Here is a 20799-nt window from a genome sequence, read left to right on the forward strand (position 1 = left end):
CACACTGAGGGAACCGCCAGAAAGCCCTCGGAACTGGATCCCAGCGTCCGGGCAGAACAATGGGGGTGGAGACGCTCCTTCAGGTATACTGGGACTTTGAAGCCGTTTAGGTGGACATGTAGGAAAATACAGGTATTCTGGGAGAGTATACATGTAGAACTGCAAAAAATGCTAAAGATCTCATTCAATAAAAAACCAGAGGCCTACCTCCTGGGAATAACAGATTTGGATATTCCACAAAAGAGGAAGGGTATCTTTTTATATGCGACGGCGGCAGCAAGAGTTTTGATCGCAGCAAAATGGAAGAGTAATGAAATCCCCTCTATACAAGATTGGATCCAAAAGCTGACAGAATATGCTGAATTAGATGGTTTATCAGAAAAAAATAAAGAATAAATCCAAACAGGAATTTGTTTCTAAATGGGAGGTTTTCAAAGAATATCTGAAAAATAAATATAGTAGTTTAAATTCTGTTGCAGCATTCGAGGAACTTCAGTAATAGTTGCTAGGTAGAGAGAAGAAATTAGATTTATTGAGAATAAGTTTAATTATGAAAAAAATGTGTATTGGCAATAAGTAATTTGAACTTGAAATATGGAATAGACGGGAAGTTGGGTCTTTAGTGTTAAGACCAATAGATGTTTTATTGTTTGCCAAGAAAATTATGTGTCTATGGTTATTTTTGTAATTTGTGTGTAATTTGGTACTTGTGTTTTTGTGTGTGTGTGTTTTCTTGTTTTTTCTTGTTGTATAAATAAATATTTTTTTTAAAATAAATAAATAAATAAATAAATAAATAAATAAATAAATAAATAAGAAGCCGTTTAGGGCTTTAAAGGTCAGCACCAACACTTTGAATTGTGCTCGGAAACATACTGGGAGCCAATGTAGGTCTTTCAAGACCGGTGTCATGTGTTCTCGGCGGCCACCCCCAGTCACCAGTCTATATTCTTTGACTTCCCCACACATCCCTCCATGGGTTCTTGTTGAGCCTTAATTACCACCCCTCTTCTAGTGGTTTCTAACTGCTGCTCATATATCTAGCCCCACTTGGAAATAATCTGGTTACAGTGGAATCTCAGGTTGTGGACGTAACCTGTAACGGAGGCACGTCCGCAACCCGCAGCGTTCGCAAATAGAAGCCGCGCGTCTGCAAAAGCACGTGGCATGATTTGGCGCTTCTGCGCATGCGGCACAACCCAGAAGTTATCAAATCTGTTATCAAAACCTTCTAAGTCCAATAATTCTTTATTTTCTAATTTTATCAGTTCTTTCAACTAGCAAAGACATGCTGCTTCGTAATATAACTTCAAATCTGGCAGGGCAAAGCCTCCTCTTTCCTTCACATCTGTTAATAACTTAAATTTAATTCTCGGCTTTTTGCCCTGCCAGATATACTTTGAAATCGTTCTTTGCCATTCTCCAAAAATTGTTATCCCCTTTATTATGGGGATAGTCTGAAATAAAAATAACATCTTCAGAAGGACGCTCATCTTTATCGTAGAAATTCTACCCCAAAAAGATAGTTCATTCTGCCCCACACCTCCAGATCTTTCCTTATCGCGTTCCATACCGGTATATAATTGTTCTGAAATAAATCAATGTTTTTAGGAGTTAACCAAATTCCTAAATATTTTACCTTTTTAACCACCTCTATCTCTGTTTGCTGTTGCATTGCTTCTATGGTACTTTGCTCCATATTTTTCGCAATTATTTTGGTTTTCTTCTTATTTAGTTTGAACCCCACCACTTTCCCAAATTGTTCAATCTCTTCTAATACTTCTTTTACACTTACTATTGGTTCTTCAATCGTTATTACCAGATCATCAGCAAAGGCTTTAACTTTATATTCATTCTGACCAACTGTTATCCCTTTTATTAATTTATTTTGTCTATCGCATTAAGAAAGACTTCCAGGACCATTATAAACAACAATGGTGAAAGCGGACATCCCTGCCTGGTTCCTTTAGATATTTTAATATCTTCTGTTATCACATTATTTACAATCAACTTAGCTCTCTGTTCTGTATAAATTGCCTTTATCCCATTGAAGAACTCTTTTCCCACTTCCATACACTCCAGGTTTTTCAACATAAAGTCCCATGTTATATTATCAAAAGCCTTTTCCGCATCCACAAACATAAGTATAGCCTGTTTCTCATTCCTGGCAGTCAGATATTCCAAAATATCTATTATATTCCGTACATTATCCTTCATCTGTCTGCCTGGAGGAAGCCTGCTTGATCCTTATGAATAGTTTCTATTAATATCTTTTTCATTCTTCTTGCTAAAATCCCTGCAAAAATTTTATAGTCTGTATTCAGCAATGAGATAGGCCTATAATTTTTAACTTGGGTTAAGTCCGAGTCCTGTTTTGGGATAAAGGTAATAAATGCTTCTTTCCACGTTTCCGGGATGTCTCTTTCCTTTGAAATATTATTCATAACTTCCTTTAAAGGTAACATCAAAACATCTTGTAACTCTTTATAATAGTCTGATGTAAATCCATCTGGTCCCGGGCCACAGAGAGGTTAGGCTGGCCTCAACTAGAGCCAGGGCTTTTTTGGCTGCGGCTCCAACCTGGTGGAACGCTCTGTCACAAGAGACAAGGGCCCTGCAGGACTTGACATCTTTCCGCAGGGCCTGCAAGACAGAGCTGTTCCACCTGGCCTTTGGTCAGGGCGCAGCCTGACTCCCTCCTTTGGCAATCTTTACAAGACTTTAGTTTATGGTTGCCATTAATTTTGATTTTAATTCATTTTTATAATGTTTTATAATGTTGTACTGTTTTAGTGTTGTTAGCCGCCCTGAGCCCGGCTTCGGCTGGGGAGGGCGGGATATAAATAAAATTTATTTATTTATTATTATTATTATTATTATTATTATTATTATTATTATTATTATTATTATTATTTCCCTCTCTTCAATTCCTTTATGACCTCTTTTATCTCATCTATTTCTATTAGGGTATTCAGTTGGTCTTTTTTTTGTCTGCCGGGATCTTTTGCACCTTTTTCTCTCTTAAAAATCTCTCTATTTTCCTCATATTGTTCCTTTCCTTATTTTTATATTGCACAATTTCTGTTCCCATCCTGAAGCAAAGTTCTTAACCTGAAGCACTATTTCTGAGTTAGCGGAGTCTGTAACCTGAAGCGTATGTAACCCAAGGTACCACTGTATAAAACACTGATTAAAATACAACTTAAAAACAGCATAAAACAGCATAGAATGCAACATAAAATGCAGCCTCAACATCAATAAAATTCTAAAATTCAGGGGTTATTTTGGGGTGACAACGGCAAAAACCCAGTCAGTAGACACTGAATGATGACCAGGGCTAACTGGCCAAGTTGGTCCTACTAGGGCCAGCAAGGAGACCAGGGAGACCCAAGCCTCAGGCCAGCCCCACCTGTAGGGTCGTCATACTGCAGCCCCCGCAAGTCCATTAAAAAACCTCTCAATTGTTTTCTCCCCAATTCAGGGACCACGGAGCGCGTGTGTCTGGTTCAAGGCACAGCGGAAGCCCTCAACGCCGTCCACAACTTCATTGCCGAAAAGGTCCGGGAGATCCCCCAGTCCGTAGTGAAGCCGGAATCGGTCAATATCCTGCAGCCTCAGACAACCATGAATCCTGACCGAGCCAAGCAGGTGAGTGAGCACGGGAGCAAATTGCTTGTTTGCTAGAGGGGTTGTGAGCTGGGAGCTTCAGGTAAAAGGTAAAGGGACCCCTGACCATTAGGTCCAGTCGTGACCAACTCTGGGGTTGCGGCGCTCATCTCACTTTATTGGCCAAGGGAGCCGGCGTACAGCTTCCGGGTCATGTGGCCAGCATGACTAAGCCGCTTCTGGCTTAGTCATGGCGAACCAGAGCAGCGCACGGAAACGCCGTTTACCTTCCCGCCAGAGTGGTACCTATTTATCTACTTGCACTGGTGTGCTTTCGAACTGCTAGGTTGGCAGGAGCAGGGACTGAGCAACGGGAGCTCACCCCATCACGTGGATTCGAACCGCTAACCTTCCGATCGGCAAGCCCAAGAGGCTCAGTGGTTTAGACCACAGCGCCACCCGCATCCCCTTTCCGCTAACTTAAAAAGGTAAAGGGGCCCCTGACCATTAGGTCCAGTCGTGACCAACTCTGGGGTTGCAGCACTTATGTTGCTTTATTGGCCGAGGGAGCCGGCATACAGCTTCCGGGTCGTGTGGCCAGCATGACTAAGCGCTTCTGGCGAACCAGAGCAGCGCACAGAAATGCCGTTTACCTTCCTCTGGAGCAGTACCTATTTATCTACTTTTACTGGTGTGCTTTCGAACTGCTAGGTTGGCAGGAGCAGGGACCGAGCAACGGGAGCTCACCCCGTCACGGGGATTCGAACTGCCGACCTTCTGATCACAAGCCCTAGGCTCTGTGGTTTAACCCACAGCGCCACCCGCGTCCCTGGGAGCTTCAGAGCGCCCCTTAAAAATTATAAGGTAATCTTGGCTGGATCAGGCCAAAGGCCAGCCTGTTTCAGAGGCAGGGAACCTTAGTCCTGGGTGCCAAATGTGGCAGCCCCCTGGGATCACCTATCTGAGAGTTGCCATATTTCACAAAGCGAAAATCCAGACACAAAGTCGTTGAACTTTTTTGGGCAGAGCTGTTGAGCTTTTTAATTTAGTGATGGCCAAAGCTGACCAAATGAGCTATTTTAAAGGAAATTCATCACAAATTTCAAGGAAATTCACCAGATTCCCTCTCCCCACACACCGCGCCAACTCTACTTCGCACCCCAAGTGGTTTTTGCCTGGCTGGAATGTGTCCTTCAACTCTGACAACATCCCTTGCTTGCCTGAATTAAGGAAAGAGGGTTGTTTGTGTGTGCACAGAAATCAGCTTGCTGTGCGAAGGCGAAAATGGATATTCCTTTCCCCTCCCACTTTTGGCTCTGGCCCCACCCATCACTTTCATGCGGCCCTCGGAAGGTCGTCTAAAAGAAAATTCGGCCCTCAGGCTGATACACGTTCTCTACCCCCGGTCTTTCCCCACATCCTCTGTTTGATAGTTCCCACCAGAAGAAGAACACAAAGGCAACAGACCATCATTTGATATGTGTCCCCAGCAGCTGGTATTGCATTTCGTTTCGCTTTTAATTTGTATGCCCCCTTTCTGTGTTGCTATACGCAAGGCGGTATACAAGCTGAAGAAACAAGAATGATCACACATCATAGGGCAATGTGGTCCAATACGAGAAAAGCCAAAATGGAAACATAACTTTACAATAAGCAATGTCTATCGGATTAAAGCTGTGTTGAATAATCCATTGAAGCAGAACAGAACCCAGTGGCATCAAATATCAGCAAGTCATAAACGGAAATTCATTCTTCGCCACTGCGATAAATACCGTATTTTTTCCTCTATAAGACTCACTTTTTCCCTCCTAAAAAGTAAGGGGAAATGTGTGTGCGTCTTATGGAGCGAATGCAGGCTGCGCAGCTATCCCAGAAGCCAGAACAGCAAGAGGGATTGCTGCTTTCACTGCGCAGCGATCCCTCTTGCTGTTCCGGCTTCTGGGATTCAGAATATATTTTTTCTTGTTTTCCTCCTCCAAAAACTAGGTGCGTCTTGTGGTCTGGTGCATCTTATAGAGCGAAAAATACAGGAATTGCTAAAATGTGATGAATAAAACAGAACAGCAAGTCACAATGCATAAAATACCACAATGCGTACAAAACCATGTAAAAAGATCAAATTGAGAAACAAAGACACACAACTTAGAAAATTATTATTATTATTATTATTATTTCAAAAAAATCCCTGAACTCCTCTCTTCCCAACTGCTTCTGTTATTCTCATAGTCATGGTCTGGACAAGGTTCTCAGGTTCTGGAGGGTGGGGAAAGGCATCTATCTATCTCTATCTCTATCTCTATCTCTATCTCTATCTCTATCTCTATCTCTATCTCTATCTCTATCTCTATCTATCATCTCTATCATCTATCTATCTATCATCTATCTATCTCTCTAATCTATATCTATCAATCATCTATCTATCTATCTAATCTAGCTAGCTAGCTAGCTATCATCTATCTAGCTAGTTATCATCTCTCTCTCTATATATGTATATCTATCTATCTATCATCTATCTATCTATCTATCTATCATCTATCTATCTATCTATCTATCTATCATCTATCTATCTATCTATCATCTATCTATCTATCTATATCTATCTATATCTATCTATCTATCATCTATCTATCTATCATCTATCTATCTATCTATCTATCTATCTATCTATCTCTCTCTCTCTCTCTCTCTCTCTATCTATCTATCTATCTATCTATCTATCTATCATCTATCTATCAATCTATCAATCTATCATCTCTCTCTAATCTAGATCTATCTATCATCTCTCTCTCTCTCTCTCTCTCTCTCTCTCTCTCTCTCTATCTATATCTATCTATCTATCTATCTATCTATCTATCTATCTATCTATCATCTATCTATCTATCTATCTATCATCTATCGAGGGTGCTGATAGCATGCAGGAAGACTGCATTTATATTTTCTCCAATAGACCCTTTCCTCTTAACCAAGGGAGGGTTTGGCTAAAAAGAGCCCGGCTGGGGGTGGGGGTGTCTTTCTCCCACTTGAGGTTGTTGTGTGTGCAAGAGGCTGGCCCGTCCGACAGCTTTCCATTGTCAGTTGGTTGTGCCGTTGCTATGGCACAGCGAAGGGAAGGCCGCTTTGGGCTGAAAGCTGAAAACAAGGATTATGACAGAGGGAGGGTTGGGCGGGGGGGGGGGGAGAGTATGGAAGAGAGAGTTTATGTGGCTGGTAGAATAAGGGACAATGAAACAGGAATCCTGTCACCCCTGACAGCCGAGGAAGGGTCTTTCCTTGCCTTGAGAAGCTGGGAGGGAATGCCTCCCCCCCCCCAAAAAAAGATGTTACATCTAGAACTGCCTTATGCCAAGTCTAGCCCAGCAAACAGAGTTGAGACTAGAAGACGCCTGATTTTATTTGCTTATTTCATTTAAAGCATTTCATGCGCCTTTAAGAAGGTTCTCAGGGGCAGCTGACGAACACAGTGATACACGGTTTGTTTGGCGATGAACATATAGGAAAAGAAAAGAAAATACAACTGAATGAAAATTAAAATTTCACACACAATGCGAAATATAAATGTGGGCTGTTTCATTCACAACCCATAGAAAAAATAATGGCTATTACTGGTGCTGGTGGATAGTAAAATTATTTCAAATGTTTGTTTTAAATATCAGGGTATTGTTCTTGAGGTCTTAGGATAGCTTCATTTTAAAGCTGAACAACTAAGATTTTTAAAAAGAAAAGGATTGAAGGCCTTGACAGAAATGGCACAGGAGGGAAAATGCGCTCAGTGTCCTTTGAACACAGAAAGTCTCAGGTTTAATTCCCAGCAGCACCTCACCAAGTAATAATAATAATAATAATAATAATAATAATTAATATCCCGCCCTCCCCAGCCGAAGCCAGGCTCAGAGTGGCTAACAACAGTAAAACGATAAAACATTCTAAAATAATTTCATTATAAAATTAATTCCAATCAAATTAATGGCAACCATTGGGCTAGAAGTTCTGTGAGGATTGCCAAAGGAGGAGGTCAGACTGTGCCTTGGCCAAAGGCCTGGTGGAACAGCTCCGTCTTGCAGGCCCTGCGGAAAGATGTCAAGTCCCGCAGGGCCCTAGTCTCTTGTGACAGAGCGTTCCACCAGATCAGTAGGGCTGATCATGTCTCCTTTGAAAGCCTGCAGGAGAGCTGTTGCCAGTCAGAGAAGACAGCACTGGGGTAGATGGAGTGCTGCAATTTGACATGGTCCCTAGGAGAGGTCAGCCTAATGACTGGAGCAGACGCAGCGAGGCATCAGTCTGAACGACTACCTGCAAGGATGTCACAGCAAGGATTTCATGAGAGACTAATTTTAGCACTAAAGTATCTGGAAACAGGACACAAATTGGGGCAGGTCGCTCAGAGTGCTTATGAGTTAAATTAGCGGATGAGGACTGATGCGCTTCCAAAGGTAGAAGGGATGCTTCTGTGTGGGGGGTCTACAAATTTGGCCGGGCCGTTGCGGCCAACCCCAGATTACTGGTCCACAGGACACTGCCCCCCTCCCCAAATATTTGGCAGCCTTGTTCCTGGTTACAGTCGTAACTTGGTTTCCGAACAGCTTAGTTCTCAAATGTTTTGGCTCCCGGACGCCGCAAACCTGGAAGTGAGTGTTCTGGTTTGCGAACTATTTTTGGAAGCCAAACACCTGACAGGGCTTCCGTGGCTTCCAATTGGCTGCAGGAGTTTCCCATCATCCCTGACTGCTGGTCTTGTTAGCTAGGGATGATGGGAGTTGTAGTCCCAAAACAGCTGGAGGGCCGAGTTTGGGGATGCCTGAAATATTCCATCATCTGTCTCCCCAGCTTCAAACTCTTTTCTTTTTGCACTCATTGCATTTGTGCCTGGGGTGGGGGCAGCGGGGGGCACATACAGCAATGACCAGAATTGTGGAGCCTTGTTAATGTCATATGTGTCAGGTTTTCTGCCCCTTCTTTGACCACAGGAGTGTCTTCAACATCTATTTTCAGAGCTGGCCAGGTCCTCCTGCCTGGAGGAGACAGTTCCCAGATTACATGGCTTCCCCCTCAGTTTGGGTAAAGCACCCCGGCTGCCAGCAGAGAAAGACTTTCTCCTCTGGTTCCCTGCTCTCTCCTGGTCCCGTTGCCACTAATCCAGCACCCTTGCTCTCTGGGTTGGACGAGGCGACGGATTTCGGGAGGTGCCTGTCGCTCAATTACATAAGAGCATTTCCTTGCTAAATCGGGACGGTTTTCTGCTTTCTCGGCAGTTATATAAAGGCATTGGGGTGGCCAGGGTTGAGGAGACCCCTCCCTCTCCGTCAGAAAGCCCCTGAAGCCATCACTGCAAACACCCACTCTTCCACCTCCTCCCCCTTCGCCCCATGTGCCAGCTTTCCTCGCATCATCTTCTGCCGCTGCCTTCCAACCGTTCCGCAAAGTCTGCCGAAATCTCCAAAGCCAGAACAGGCTCACTGGAAAGGAAGCCCAAAATCAGGGGTCAGCAAGCTTTTTCAGCAGGTCCGCTGTCCCTTAGACCTTGTGGGGGGCCAGACTATATTTTTTTTTGGGTGGGGGGGAGGATGAACGAATTCCTATGCCCCACAAATAACCCAGAGCTGCATTTTAAATAAAAGCACACATTCTACTCATGTAAAAACACCAGGCAGGCCCCACAAATAACCCGGAGATGCGTTTTAAATAAAAGCACACATTCTACTGATGTAAAAACATGCTGACTCCACGGATCGGATTGAGAAGGTGATTGGGCCGGATCCTGTCCCCGGGCCTTAGTTTGCCTTTGTTGTTGTTGTTTAGTCGTATAGTCGTGTCCGACTCTTCGTGACCCCCTGGGCCAGAGCACGCCAGGCACTCCTGTCTTCCACTGCCTCCCACAGTTTGGTCAAACTCATGTTGGTATCTTCGAGAACACTGTCCCACCATCTCGTCCTCTGCCGTCCCCTTCTCCTTGTGCCCCCCATCTTTCCCAACATCAGGGTCTTTTCCAGGGAGTCTTCTCTTCTCCTGAGGTGGCCAAAGTCTTGGAGCCTCAGCTTCAGGATCTGTCCTTCCAGTGAGCACTCAGGGCTGATTTCCTTCAGAATGGAGAGGTTTGATCTTCTTGCAGTCCATGGGACTCTCAAGAGTCTCCTCCAGCACCATAATTCAAAAGCATCCATTCTATGGCGATCAGCCTTCTTTATGGTCCAGCTCTCACTTCCATAAAGGTAAAGGTAAAGGTAAAGGGACCGCTGACCATTAGGTCCAGTTGCGGACGACTCTGGGGTTGCAGCACTCATCTCGCTTTATTGGCTGAGGGAGCCGGCGTACAGCTTCCGGGTCATGTGGCCAGCATGACTAAGCCGCTTCTGGCGAACCAGAGTAGCACACGGAAATGCCGTTTACCTTCCCACTGGAGTGGTACCTATTTATCTACTTGCACTTTGATGTGCTTTCGAACTGCTAGGTGGGCAGGAGCAGGGACCGAGCAATGGGAGCCCACCCCGTCGCAGGGATTTGAACTGCCGACCTTCTGATCAGCAAGTTCTAGGTTCTGTGGTTTAACCCACAGCGCCACCGTGTCCCTCTCACTTCCATACCCATGCCCAAAATGCTTGTCTTAAACATGTTCCTCCACACATTTCATGGCATTTCCTCTCCTTCCTTGCCTCTCGCTCTTTATTTTGGGGTATAATTCTGCATAAGAACGAAACGCGGCATTGCCTGCACAGCTACTCAGAATTAATCTCCCTTTCGTTGTTATTATTTTAATGAGAAAAAGGCAAGTTTCTGGATCTCGTGGTCGTGAAAATCTGTTAGGTTGGTTGGGAGCAGCGCCTGTAGAAATCTCAGAAGCCAGTGGAGTTACTGAATAAGATTTCGGGAGAAGGCCTTAACTCCTTGGAAGATCATCTGCTTTGCATGTAGATGGACCCAGGTTTTATCTCCAGCAGGCCCAGGTAAGAAAGGTCTGAAACCCTGGAGAGCTGCTGCCAGCCAGTGTAGATAATAATAATAATAATAATAATAATAATAATAATAATAATAATAATAATATTTTTGTTTATACCCCACCCATCTGGCTGGGCCTCCCCAGCCACTCTGGGCGGCTTCCATAGAAACCAAAAATACACTAAAATATCACACGTTAAAAACTTCCCTGAACAGGACTCCCTTAAGATGTCTTCTGAATGTCAGGTAGTTGTTCATCGCTTTGACATCTCATGGGAGGGCGTTCCACAGGGTGGGCGCCACTACCGAGAAGGCCCTCTGTCTGGTTCCCTGTAACTTGGCTTCTCGCAATGAGGGAACCGCCAGAAGGCCCTCGGCGCTGGACCTCAGTGTCCTGGCAGAATGATGGGGGTGGAGGCGCTCCTTCAGGTATACTGGACCGAGGCCGTTTAGGGCTTTAAAGGTCAACACCAACACTTTGAATTGCGCTCAGAAATGTGCTGGGAGCCAATGTAGGTCTTTCAAGACCTGTGTTACATGGTCTCGGCGGCCACCCCCAGTCACCAGTCTAGCTGACGCATTCTGGATTAGTTTCCGGGTCACCTTCAAAGGTAGCTCAACGTAGAGCGCATTGCAGTAGTCCATTCAGGACCAGGGAATCCTCCACACCTGCCCGCCTCCTGTCCCCCAAAAACAGTAGTTCTGTCTTGTCAGGATTCAACCTCAATCTGTTAGCCGCCATCCATCCTCCAACCGCCTCCAGACACTCACACAGGACCTTCACCGCCTTCACTGGTTCTGATTTAAAAGAGAGCTAGAGCTGGGTATCATCTGCATACTGATGAACACCCAGGCCAAACCTCCTGATGATCTCTCCCAGCGGCTGCATGTAAATGTCGAAAAGCATGGGGGAGAGGACAGAACCCTGAGGCACCCCACAAGTGAGAGCCCAGGGGTCTGAACACTCATCCCCCACCACCACTTTCTGAACACGGCCCAGGAGGAAGGAGCGGAACCACTGTAGGACAGTGCCCCCAGCTCCCAGCCCCTCAAGACGGTCCAGAAGGATGTTATGGTCGATGGTATCAAACGCCGCTGAGAGATCCAGCAGAACTAGGAAACAGCTCTCACCTTTGTCCCTAGCCTGCCGGAGATCATCAACCAGTGTGACCAAGGCAGTTTCAGTCCCATGATGAGGCCTGAATCCCGACTGGAAGGGATCCAAATGGTCCGCTTCTTCCAGGCGTGCCTGGAGTTGTTCAGCAACCGCTCGCTCAAGACAACATCAGTGCAGGCAAGATCAAGGGTCTGATTGTGTGTAAAGTCAGCTCTGTAGGTTCCTATACTTCACTGACTAGGAAAGCTTGCTTCCATGTTTAGAGTAGCTCTCTTAGAGTTCCCCTTAACCAGCAAGATCTGACTGGCCTAAGCAAAGACCGAAAAATCATGCAGATGTGGTACCTCGGGTTACATACACTTCAGGTTACACACTCCGCTAACCTAAAAATAGTGCTTCAGGTTAAGAACTTTGCTTCAGGATAAGAACAGAAATCGGGCTCCAGCGGTGTGGCGGCAGCAGGAGGCCCCATTAGCTAAAGTGGTGCTTCAGGTTAAGAACAGTTTCAGGTTAAGTACGGACCTCCGGAATGAATTAAGTACTTAACCTGAGGTACCACTGTAGTAATAACAATAATATATTATTTATACCCCAGCCACTCTGGGCGGTTCCCAACAAAATATTACAAACACGATAAAACATTAAAAACTTGGCTAAACAGGGCTGCCTTCAGAAGTCTTCTAAAAGTCAGATAGTTGTTTATTTTCTTGACATCTGAAGGGAGGTTGTTCCACAGGGCGGGCGCCACTACCGAGAAGGCCCTCTGCCTGGTTCCCTGTAACCTCACTTCTCACAGTGAGGGAACCACCAAAAGGCCCTTGGTGCTGAACCTCACTGTCCAGGCTGAACGATGGGGGTAGAGACGCTCCTTCAGGTATACTAGGCTGAGGCCGTTTAGGGCTTTAAACACTTTGAATTGAGCACCAAACTTTGAGTTGTGCTCAGAAACATACTGGGAGCCAATCTAGGTCTTTCAGGACCAGTCTAGCTGCCGCATTCTGGATTAGTTGCAGTTTCTGGGTCACCTTCAAAGGTAGCCCCACGTAGAGTGCATTGCAGTAGACCAAGCGGGAGATAACTAGAGCATGCACCACTCTGGTGAGACAGTCGGCAGGCAGGTAGGGTCTCAGCCGGCATACTAGATGGAGCTGGCAGACAGCTGCCCTGGACACAGAATTGACCTGCGCCTCCATGGACAGCTGTGAGTGCTAGGCTGCATATTTCATGTAGGTTCCAGAATTTGATTCCCAAGGGGAGTCAGAATTCTGATTCTCCTTTCCCCTCTTTTCTTCTTAGTTCAGAGCCCTGGCTCACTCACCTCACAGAGTGTTTGTTGTGGGGAAGGAGGGGAAAGGAGATTCTTAGCTGCTTTGAGACTCCTTAGGGTAGTGATAAAACAGGATATCAAATCCAAACTCCTCCTTTTCTTCTTCTTCTTCTTCTTCTTCTTCTTCTTCTTCTTCTTCTTCTTCTTCTTCTTGTGTGTGCATGCCTCAGTTTCTCCCAAGGCTAGGATAAAGGTAAAGGGACCCCTGAGCGTTAGGTCCAGTTGCGGACGACTCGGGGGTTGTGGCGCTCATCTTGCTTTATTGGCCGAGGGAGCCGGCGTACAGCTTCCGGGTCATGTGGCCAACATGACTAAGCCGCTTCTGGCGAACCAGAGCAGCACACAGGAACGCCGTTTACCTTCCCACTGGAGTGGTACCTATTTATCTACTTGCACTGGTGTGCTTTCAAACTGCTAGATTGGCAGGAGCAGGGACCGGACAATGGGAGCTCACCCCGTCGTGAGGATTCGAACCGCCGACCTTCTGATCGGCAAGCCCTAGGCTCTGTGGTTTAACCCACAGTGCCACCCGCCACCGGCTAGGATGCCTGGAGCCAAGCCCTAGGCTGTCTTACTTTAACTCCCGGATATCTCAGTTGGTTAGCGCATCGTGGTGATAATGCAGGTTCAAACCCGCACAGGGAAAGAAACCACCGGTGACCTAGAACAGTCTCAAGCTGGGTGCTCCTGGAAGAATCTGGAGTGTCCCTCCTTCAGGAGCTATTAGGGTGGTTGGGTGAACACAACCACCCTGAACTTGCTGGACCCAACTTTTCCTGAGAGCAGATGAAGACCAGCACTTGAATGTGAGGGTTGGGGGCTGTTGCTCTCCGTGGTGCTGAATATCTCCTTCCTTTGCACTGATAGACTATATGCATTTTCCCCCCGGATGGCAAAAAAGGTCACGGCGGGGAAAGTTCATAAATACAAAAATAAGGAGGGGTGGAGTTTGTGGGATTAATGGCAGGCAGGTGAGTTAGGAATTGAGTCTTTAGGAAAGCATAGAAAACCACCTTCCTTGTAGAGCTTTCGTCAGATTCTGAAGGTGAATCTCTTTACCGTGGCCACTGAGGTATATTTGCGGAGTTATATCTTCGTACCCCTGTGGACCAGAGCATGCCAGGCACTCCTGTCTTCCACTGCCTCCTGCAGTTTGGTCAAACTCATGTTAGTAGCTTCGAGAACACTGTCCAACCATCATGTTGTCGTCCCCTTCTCCCAACATCAGGGTCTTTTCCAGGGCGTCTTCTCTTCTCATGAGGGGGCCAAAGTATTAAATTATTATTGTTATTGTTATTGTTATTGTTATTATTTATTATTATTATTAATACCCCGCCCATCTGGCTGGGCTTCCCCAGCCACTCTGGGCAGCTTCCAAAAAATATTAAAATATTGTAATACATCAAACATTAAAAGCTTCCCTAAACAGGGCTGCCTTTAGATGACTTCTAAAAGTCTGGTGAGGGCGCCACCACCAAGAAGGCCCTCTGCCTGGTTCCCTGTAACTTGGCTTCTTGCAGTGAGGGAACCGCCAGAAGGCCCTCAGAGCTGGACTTCAGTGTCCGGGCAGAACGATGGGGATGGAGACGCTCCCTCAGGTATACTGGACTGGAGCCATTTAGGGCTTTAAAGGTTAGCACTAACACTTTGAATTGTGCTCAGAAATGTACTTGGAGTTGCGGAGTTATATTTGCAAATTGTTTAAACTGATTTGAATATTATTAGCTGCCCCTGCCTTGCCCCAAATGACAAGGTTTTAGTTCGCTACCCAAAATTCTAGACGAAACACGTGGAGGTTTCGATCCATTTTCGATTCGTTGGTTGCGTTTCTGTGCCTCTTCTCGCTCACACATCCCAAAATGGCTTACAAACAATCAGGACAACGTAATCAAACATCACAATCGCATCATAGATCATAGGGTAAAGGTAAAGGTAAAGGTACCCCTGCCCATACGGGCCAGTCGTGTCCGACTTTAGGGTTGTGCACCCATCTCACTTAAGAGGCCGGGGGCCAGTGCTGTCCGGAGACACTTCCGGGTCACGTGGCCAGCGTGACAAAGCTGCTCTGGCGAGCCAGCACCAGCGCAGCACACGGAAACGCCGTTTACCTTCCCGCTATAAAGTGGTACCTATTTATCTACTTGCACTTAGGGGTGCTTTCGAACCGCTAGGTGGGCAGGAGCTGGGACCGAACGACGGGAGCTCACCCCGCCGCGGGGATTCGAACCGCCGACCATGCGATCGGCAAGTCCTAGGCACTGAGGTTTTACCCACAGCGCCACCCGCGTCCCTAGATCGTAGGGAATCATCTCCAAATCATCAGCGAAACAACTGCCTTCTATAAAATGCTATTAACGAAACAACTAAAAATAATAATAAGCTAAGCGGCAGACCCACAACAAAAGGCATATTGTAAGAGTCCCAATGCACTACAACCCTCATAATCTACAAGAGAATATTAATGACAGCACCAGTCTGGCAACCCAGAACAAACTAAGTGCTACGTCATGTGAATTTTAAAATACCGTATTTTTCGCTCTATAAGACGCACCAGACCACAAGACGCACCTAGTTTTTGGAGGAGGAAAACAAGAAAAAAGAAATTCTGAATCTCAGAAGCCAGAACAGCAAGAGGGATTGCTGCGCAGTGAAAGCAGCAATCCCTCTTGCTGTTCTGGCTTCTGGGATAGCTGTGCAGCCTGCATTCGCTCCATAAGACGCACACACATTTCCCCTTACTTTTTAGGAGGGAAAAAGTGAGTCTTATAGAGCAAAAAATACGGTAAATAAATAAATTCCAGAGGTGGCACCCTGATTGCAGCGGGATTAAATCTCTTTGGTGCAGCCCTCCAGCTGCCAGGTGGTTTGTGTGGCTTCTTCAGAATATTTTGAAATCGGGAATTTGCCTCGATGTCGCAGATCAATTCCAATCTAGCAGATTTGACCGAAATTTAGTTAACAGGGTTAAAAGGAAGGTGCCAAGATTAGTTTGCAAGTTGCATGAATATCACAAAAGTCCGCTCCACCCCCCAATAGCTAAGAAGTGGTTGGGCTGGTTGGAATGAAGTTATGTGGTTTTAGCAGAAATGATATAAAGGTCTAAGTAAAAATGGATTGGTAATTAGTGAAAGAAGAGAATGTAAAATTATAGTATATTAAGATAAATTATTAGGATAAAAACAAAGATGGAAAGGATTTGCTGAAATATATAACTGAACTAGAATACAAAAAAAGGGAGGTGTGAGGAGGTCAAGGAAATAAGCAAATGAAAGTTAAGTTATGGGAAGGTCTGATTTGTTTTTAATTGTTTGCATTTTTTTTCTCTTTTTTATTGTGATGTATTGTTTTCTGTTTAATTAGGTGTTTTTCTTTTTTTGTGTAACCTTCAAAACTTTAATAAATAATATATATATATATATATATATATATATATATATATATATATATGTGGTTGGGCTGAAATATTTGATGGTTGGGGGAATCAATGAAGTAAGCTTAATGTAGTTCAAATGTTATATGCAAGCAAATACTAATTTTAGCCTGTCCAAAGATCTGTGCATAAGAGAAATGCATGCTTCATAAACGGCAGTTGGCCTGCAGAAGGTAATGACAGGCTCGGGATGGCTCAGTTCAATCTATAGCATTTACTCCTGTGTTTATTTTTTTAAAATAGTTTTCATTTGATTTTTCAAATATAGATTCATAACAAAACCAAATACATCTCCCTATACAGAGATTTCTCTGAATCTCGAGACCTCCCCCTCATGTCAGCGTTTTCAACCGCATATAATATCAAATCTGTATTTTATATCCATCCATATTATCCATAGAGTTTGTTACATTACAAGTGAGATTAAAATCCTGCTCTTGTTTTCATCTGCTTACAGTGGTCTCTTAAATAATAATTGTTTCCCATTCTTTCTTGAAGTTTTTCTCTTCTTGGTTCCTGAACTTTCCAGTCAGTTTTTGCCATTTCGGCGTAATCCAGCAGTTTACTTTGCCGTTCCTCTTTACTTCTTTCCATCTCTTACTTCCATGTTTTAACTCTGTGGTCCCTCTGCCATTCTGCTAAGGTACCGTATTTTTCGCTCTATAAGACGCACCAGACCACAAGAAGCACCTAGTTTTTGGAGGAGGAAAACAAGAAAAAAAATATTCTGAATCTCAGAAGCCAAAACAGCAAGAGGGATCGCTGCGCAGTGAAAGCAGCAATCCCTCTTGCTGTTCTGGCTTCTGGGATAGCTGCGCAGCCTGCAATCGCTCCATAAGACGCACACACATTTCCCCTTACTTTTTAGGAGGGAAAAAGTGAGTAGCCTTTTTAGGAGGGAAAAATACGGTAGCCTTGCAGCCTGTGGAACCTAAGCAGTTTGAAGGCCCTATAGGTGGAAAAGCAGGAATATATATTAAGGTTACCAGATTTTTTTTCAAAGAATCTGGGGACACTTTTTTTTTTAAAGAGAAAAAATAGTTATTTAAAAATAATAATTAAGAAGTAATATCTTCTCTGCTGTGGTTTCCTCTGTCGCGCGGCCTTCCTCTGGGCCCTGGCCTGCTCTCTTGGTGCGCTAGCCGCCATGGAGTAGGCTTGGGTCAGACCTGGGTTCGGCCATGTGTCCTTGCCCTCCTGGTGCTCTCCAACCTCTCCTCCACAGTGGCGGTGGTGGCACGGCAAGGTTGGGGCTCCCTCCTTTTTTCTCCTTCCTCTTTCTCTCTCTTCCTTCTCCTTCTCCTCTCCTCCTCCTCCTCCCTCCATCGGCTCCAGGATTTTCCTGGCCCCGGAGCGCCGCTGGGCAGTCGGCCGGGTGGCCGGGTGCTCTCACTCCCAGTTCAATTTGGGTTGTGGGGGGGGGTGCCAGCAGTTCCCCCAGTTGGCACACCGGGCGTCCCCGGTTCCCCATTGCAAGGGGCGGCGGCAGCCGCAGTCTCAGCAGCCCAGAGCCAGCCTGGTAGCACAGTTGGCTCTGGCTGGTTTCAGGAGCTTCGTCAACAATGTTTAGACAACACGATGACCATATACATATATAATAGACAATCTATAGAATTCCTTCAAACAATAACAAGTTCAAAATGAAATTTTAGACTCAAAGTCTCTGAAAGTCTTTAAATGAAGCGAGGTACCAAAGATAAGCTGTGAAGCTTTGTGTATTCAGCAAATATAATGTCCAACACTGAACAGAGATTCCGGATATTGACTAGTGTTTCGTAGATCTTTGTCAGTGTGGTGGGAGAATATAGAATTGTTTCATAAACTGAAAATAAAATTTTATAGACGATGACCTGCATGACATATCACTTTACAAAAATTATAAACTGTGATACAAACAGTAATGAAAAAGAGTACATACCTCATCTTATTTCGTGAATGAAAATATCAAATGCTGTGGAACAGTGCTCATGTAATAATGTAGTCACTGCTACTAACAACATTTTTTGAGAAACATATAAAGCCGACTCCAGGTGATGCTAATAACAATGAGGTTGAGTTTAAAGGTACATGCCATGGCGCCCGCCATTTTGCCTCGCCATTTTGTTCCCATATGATGTGTCTTGTGCCATTGAACCCATCACACAACATTCATTCCCTACTAATAAATCTGCAACACTTAAAATATAAATCCAGGGACATTCCAGGGACGGATGATAGATTTGTAAATCCGGGGACTGTCCCCGGGAAACGGGGACATCTGGAAACCATAATATATAAAGGTAAAGGTAAAGGGACCCCTGACCATTATGTCCAGTCGTGACCGACTCTGGGTTTGCGGCGCTCATCTCGCTTTATTGGCTGAGGGAGCCGGCATACAGCTTCCGGTCATGTGGCCAGCATGACTAAGCCGCTTCTGGTGAACCACATCACCACACGGAATCACCGTTTACCTTTCCGCCGGAGCGGTACCTATGTATCTACTTGCACTGGTGTGCTTTCGAACTGCTAGGTGGGCAGGAGCAGGGACCGGGCAACGGGAGATCACCCCGTTGTGGGGATTTGAACCGCCGAACTTCTGATCGGCAAGTCCTAGGCTCTGTGGTTTAACCCACAGCGCCACCCACGTCCCTGTAATATATATACCTGTACGTATAAGTGAAACCTCAAACTCCTCCTCTTCTTCTCTCATTTCCCCCCAACACAGGCCAAGGTGATTGTTCCCAACAGCACAGCCGGGCTGATCATTGGCAAAGGCGGGGCCACGGTCAAGGCCATCATGGAGCAATCTGGAGCCTGGGTGCAGTTGAGCCAGAAGCCCGAGGGCATCAACCTCCAGGAACGCGTGGTGACCATCAGCGGCGAGCCCGAGCAGATCCACAAGGCTGTGGACATCATCGTGCAGAAGATCCAGGAGGACCCGCAGAGCAGCAGCTGCCTCAACATCAGCTACGCCAACATCGCTGGCCCCGTGGCCAACTCCAACCCCACCGGATCCCCTTACGCCAATTCCACGGACGTGCTGCCCGCCGCTGCGGCTGCAGCCACCGCTTCGGGCCTGCTGGGCCACACCAGCCTCGCCGGGGTGGGAGCGTTCCCGGCCGCTCTGCCGGGCTTCTCTGGCAGTGACCTTTTGGCCATCAGCACGGCTCTCAACACCTTGGCGAGCTATGGATACAACACCAGCTCTCTGGGGCTCGGCCTCAACTCAGCCGCCGCCTCCGGAGTGCTGGCCGCCGTGGCCGCCGGCGCGAATCCAGCTGCCGCCGCCGCCGCCAACCTCTTGGCTTCCTACGCCAACGAAGCCTCCACCAGTACCACCACCCCAGCCGGCGCCGTGGGGGCCTTCACGTTGGGTTCCCTAGCCGCTGCCACCGGGGCAGCCAATGGCTACTTGGGGACAGCCTCTCCACTGGTGGCCAGCTCCTTCTTGGCCACGGAGAAGCTGGTGGAAAGCGCCAAAGATATGGTGGAGATTGCCGTTCCGGAGAACCTAGTGGGCGCCATTTTGGGGAAAGGTGGCAAGACGTTGGTGGAATACCAGGAGCTGACGGGCGCCCGCATCCAGATTTCCAAAAAGGGGGAGTTTATCCCGGGTACTAGGAACCGTAAAGTCACCATCACAGGCACTCCGGCCGCTACGCAAGCGGCGCAGTATCTTATCAGCCAGCGAGTAACGTATGAGCAAGGAGTCCGAGCCACCAACCCGCAGAAAGTGGGATAAGAGAGGCCGGAGGGAAGTCTGGGGGAAGGAGTAGAATTCAAGTCAATTCTTTAATCATTAAAATTGTAACCTACCCAACACCAGCCCCAGTCCAGTGTCCATCTCTCTCTCTTACACACACACACACACACACACACACACACACACACACACCCTTCTGCTTGGGAAGCAGCCCAGCATTTGTAATCCTGGACCTTGATTTCGCCAATGGTGCAACCTGTTTGTGTGTGTGTGTATATATACAGATATATATACATATATACACACATATATATGTATATATATATGGCGACATTTTCTTTTCTTTTTGAGTTGATATGGATTTTAATAGAAAAAAAAAACATTTTTTAAGAAAACAAGAAATTCCTCTTTCTTTCCCTCTTTATTTCTGAGTTTCTTAAACAAGAATCACGATTGTGGGGAGGGGAGATCTGTCTCGTAATGTTTCTTGCCCCCCAAGTACCCAGAGTGTAGATCAACTTCCGAATTCCTTGACGGGGAGTGGGCACTTTGTATCCCTCTTCTGGGCCCACGCAGAGTATCAACCTCTGTGGATGCTCCGTAGGCGGGGTTTTCAGAATACATAGCTCTATATCGAGGGAAGCAGAGATGGGGTTCATATCATGGCACAACGGTTCACAAAGTGACATCTGCCCCATGACCTTGAA

The 20799-nt window shown here is 46.0% G+C and overlaps 1 protein-coding gene across 3 annotated transcripts in view; it reads left to right on the top strand.

Moving 5' to 3' along the window:
- Positions 1 to 20494, top strand: part of NOVA2 (NOVA alternative splicing regulator 2) — a 65359-nt gene extending 44865 nt beyond the window's left edge. For all 3 annotated transcript variants that reach the window (XM_083753978.1, XM_083753979.1, XM_083753980.1), the window contains 2 exons: positions 3482 to 3648; positions 19115 to 20494. In XM_083753978.1, coding sequence (XP_083610104.1) covers positions 3482 to 3648; positions 19115 to 20131 — 1184 coding nt within the window. In that variant the 3' untranslated portion in view covers positions 20132 to 20494. The remainder of the gene's footprint in view (positions 1 to 3481; positions 3649 to 19114) is intronic.
- The last annotated feature ends 305 nt before the right edge of the window (positions 20495 to 20799 follow it).

The sequence above is a fragment of the Podarcis gaigeae genome (genome assembly GCF_964106915.1).
Source record: "Podarcis gaigeae genome assembly, chromosome: 8".
In the NCBI taxonomy this organism is placed as follows: Eukaryota; Metazoa; Chordata; class Lepidosauria; order Squamata; family Lacertidae; genus Podarcis; species Podarcis gaigeae.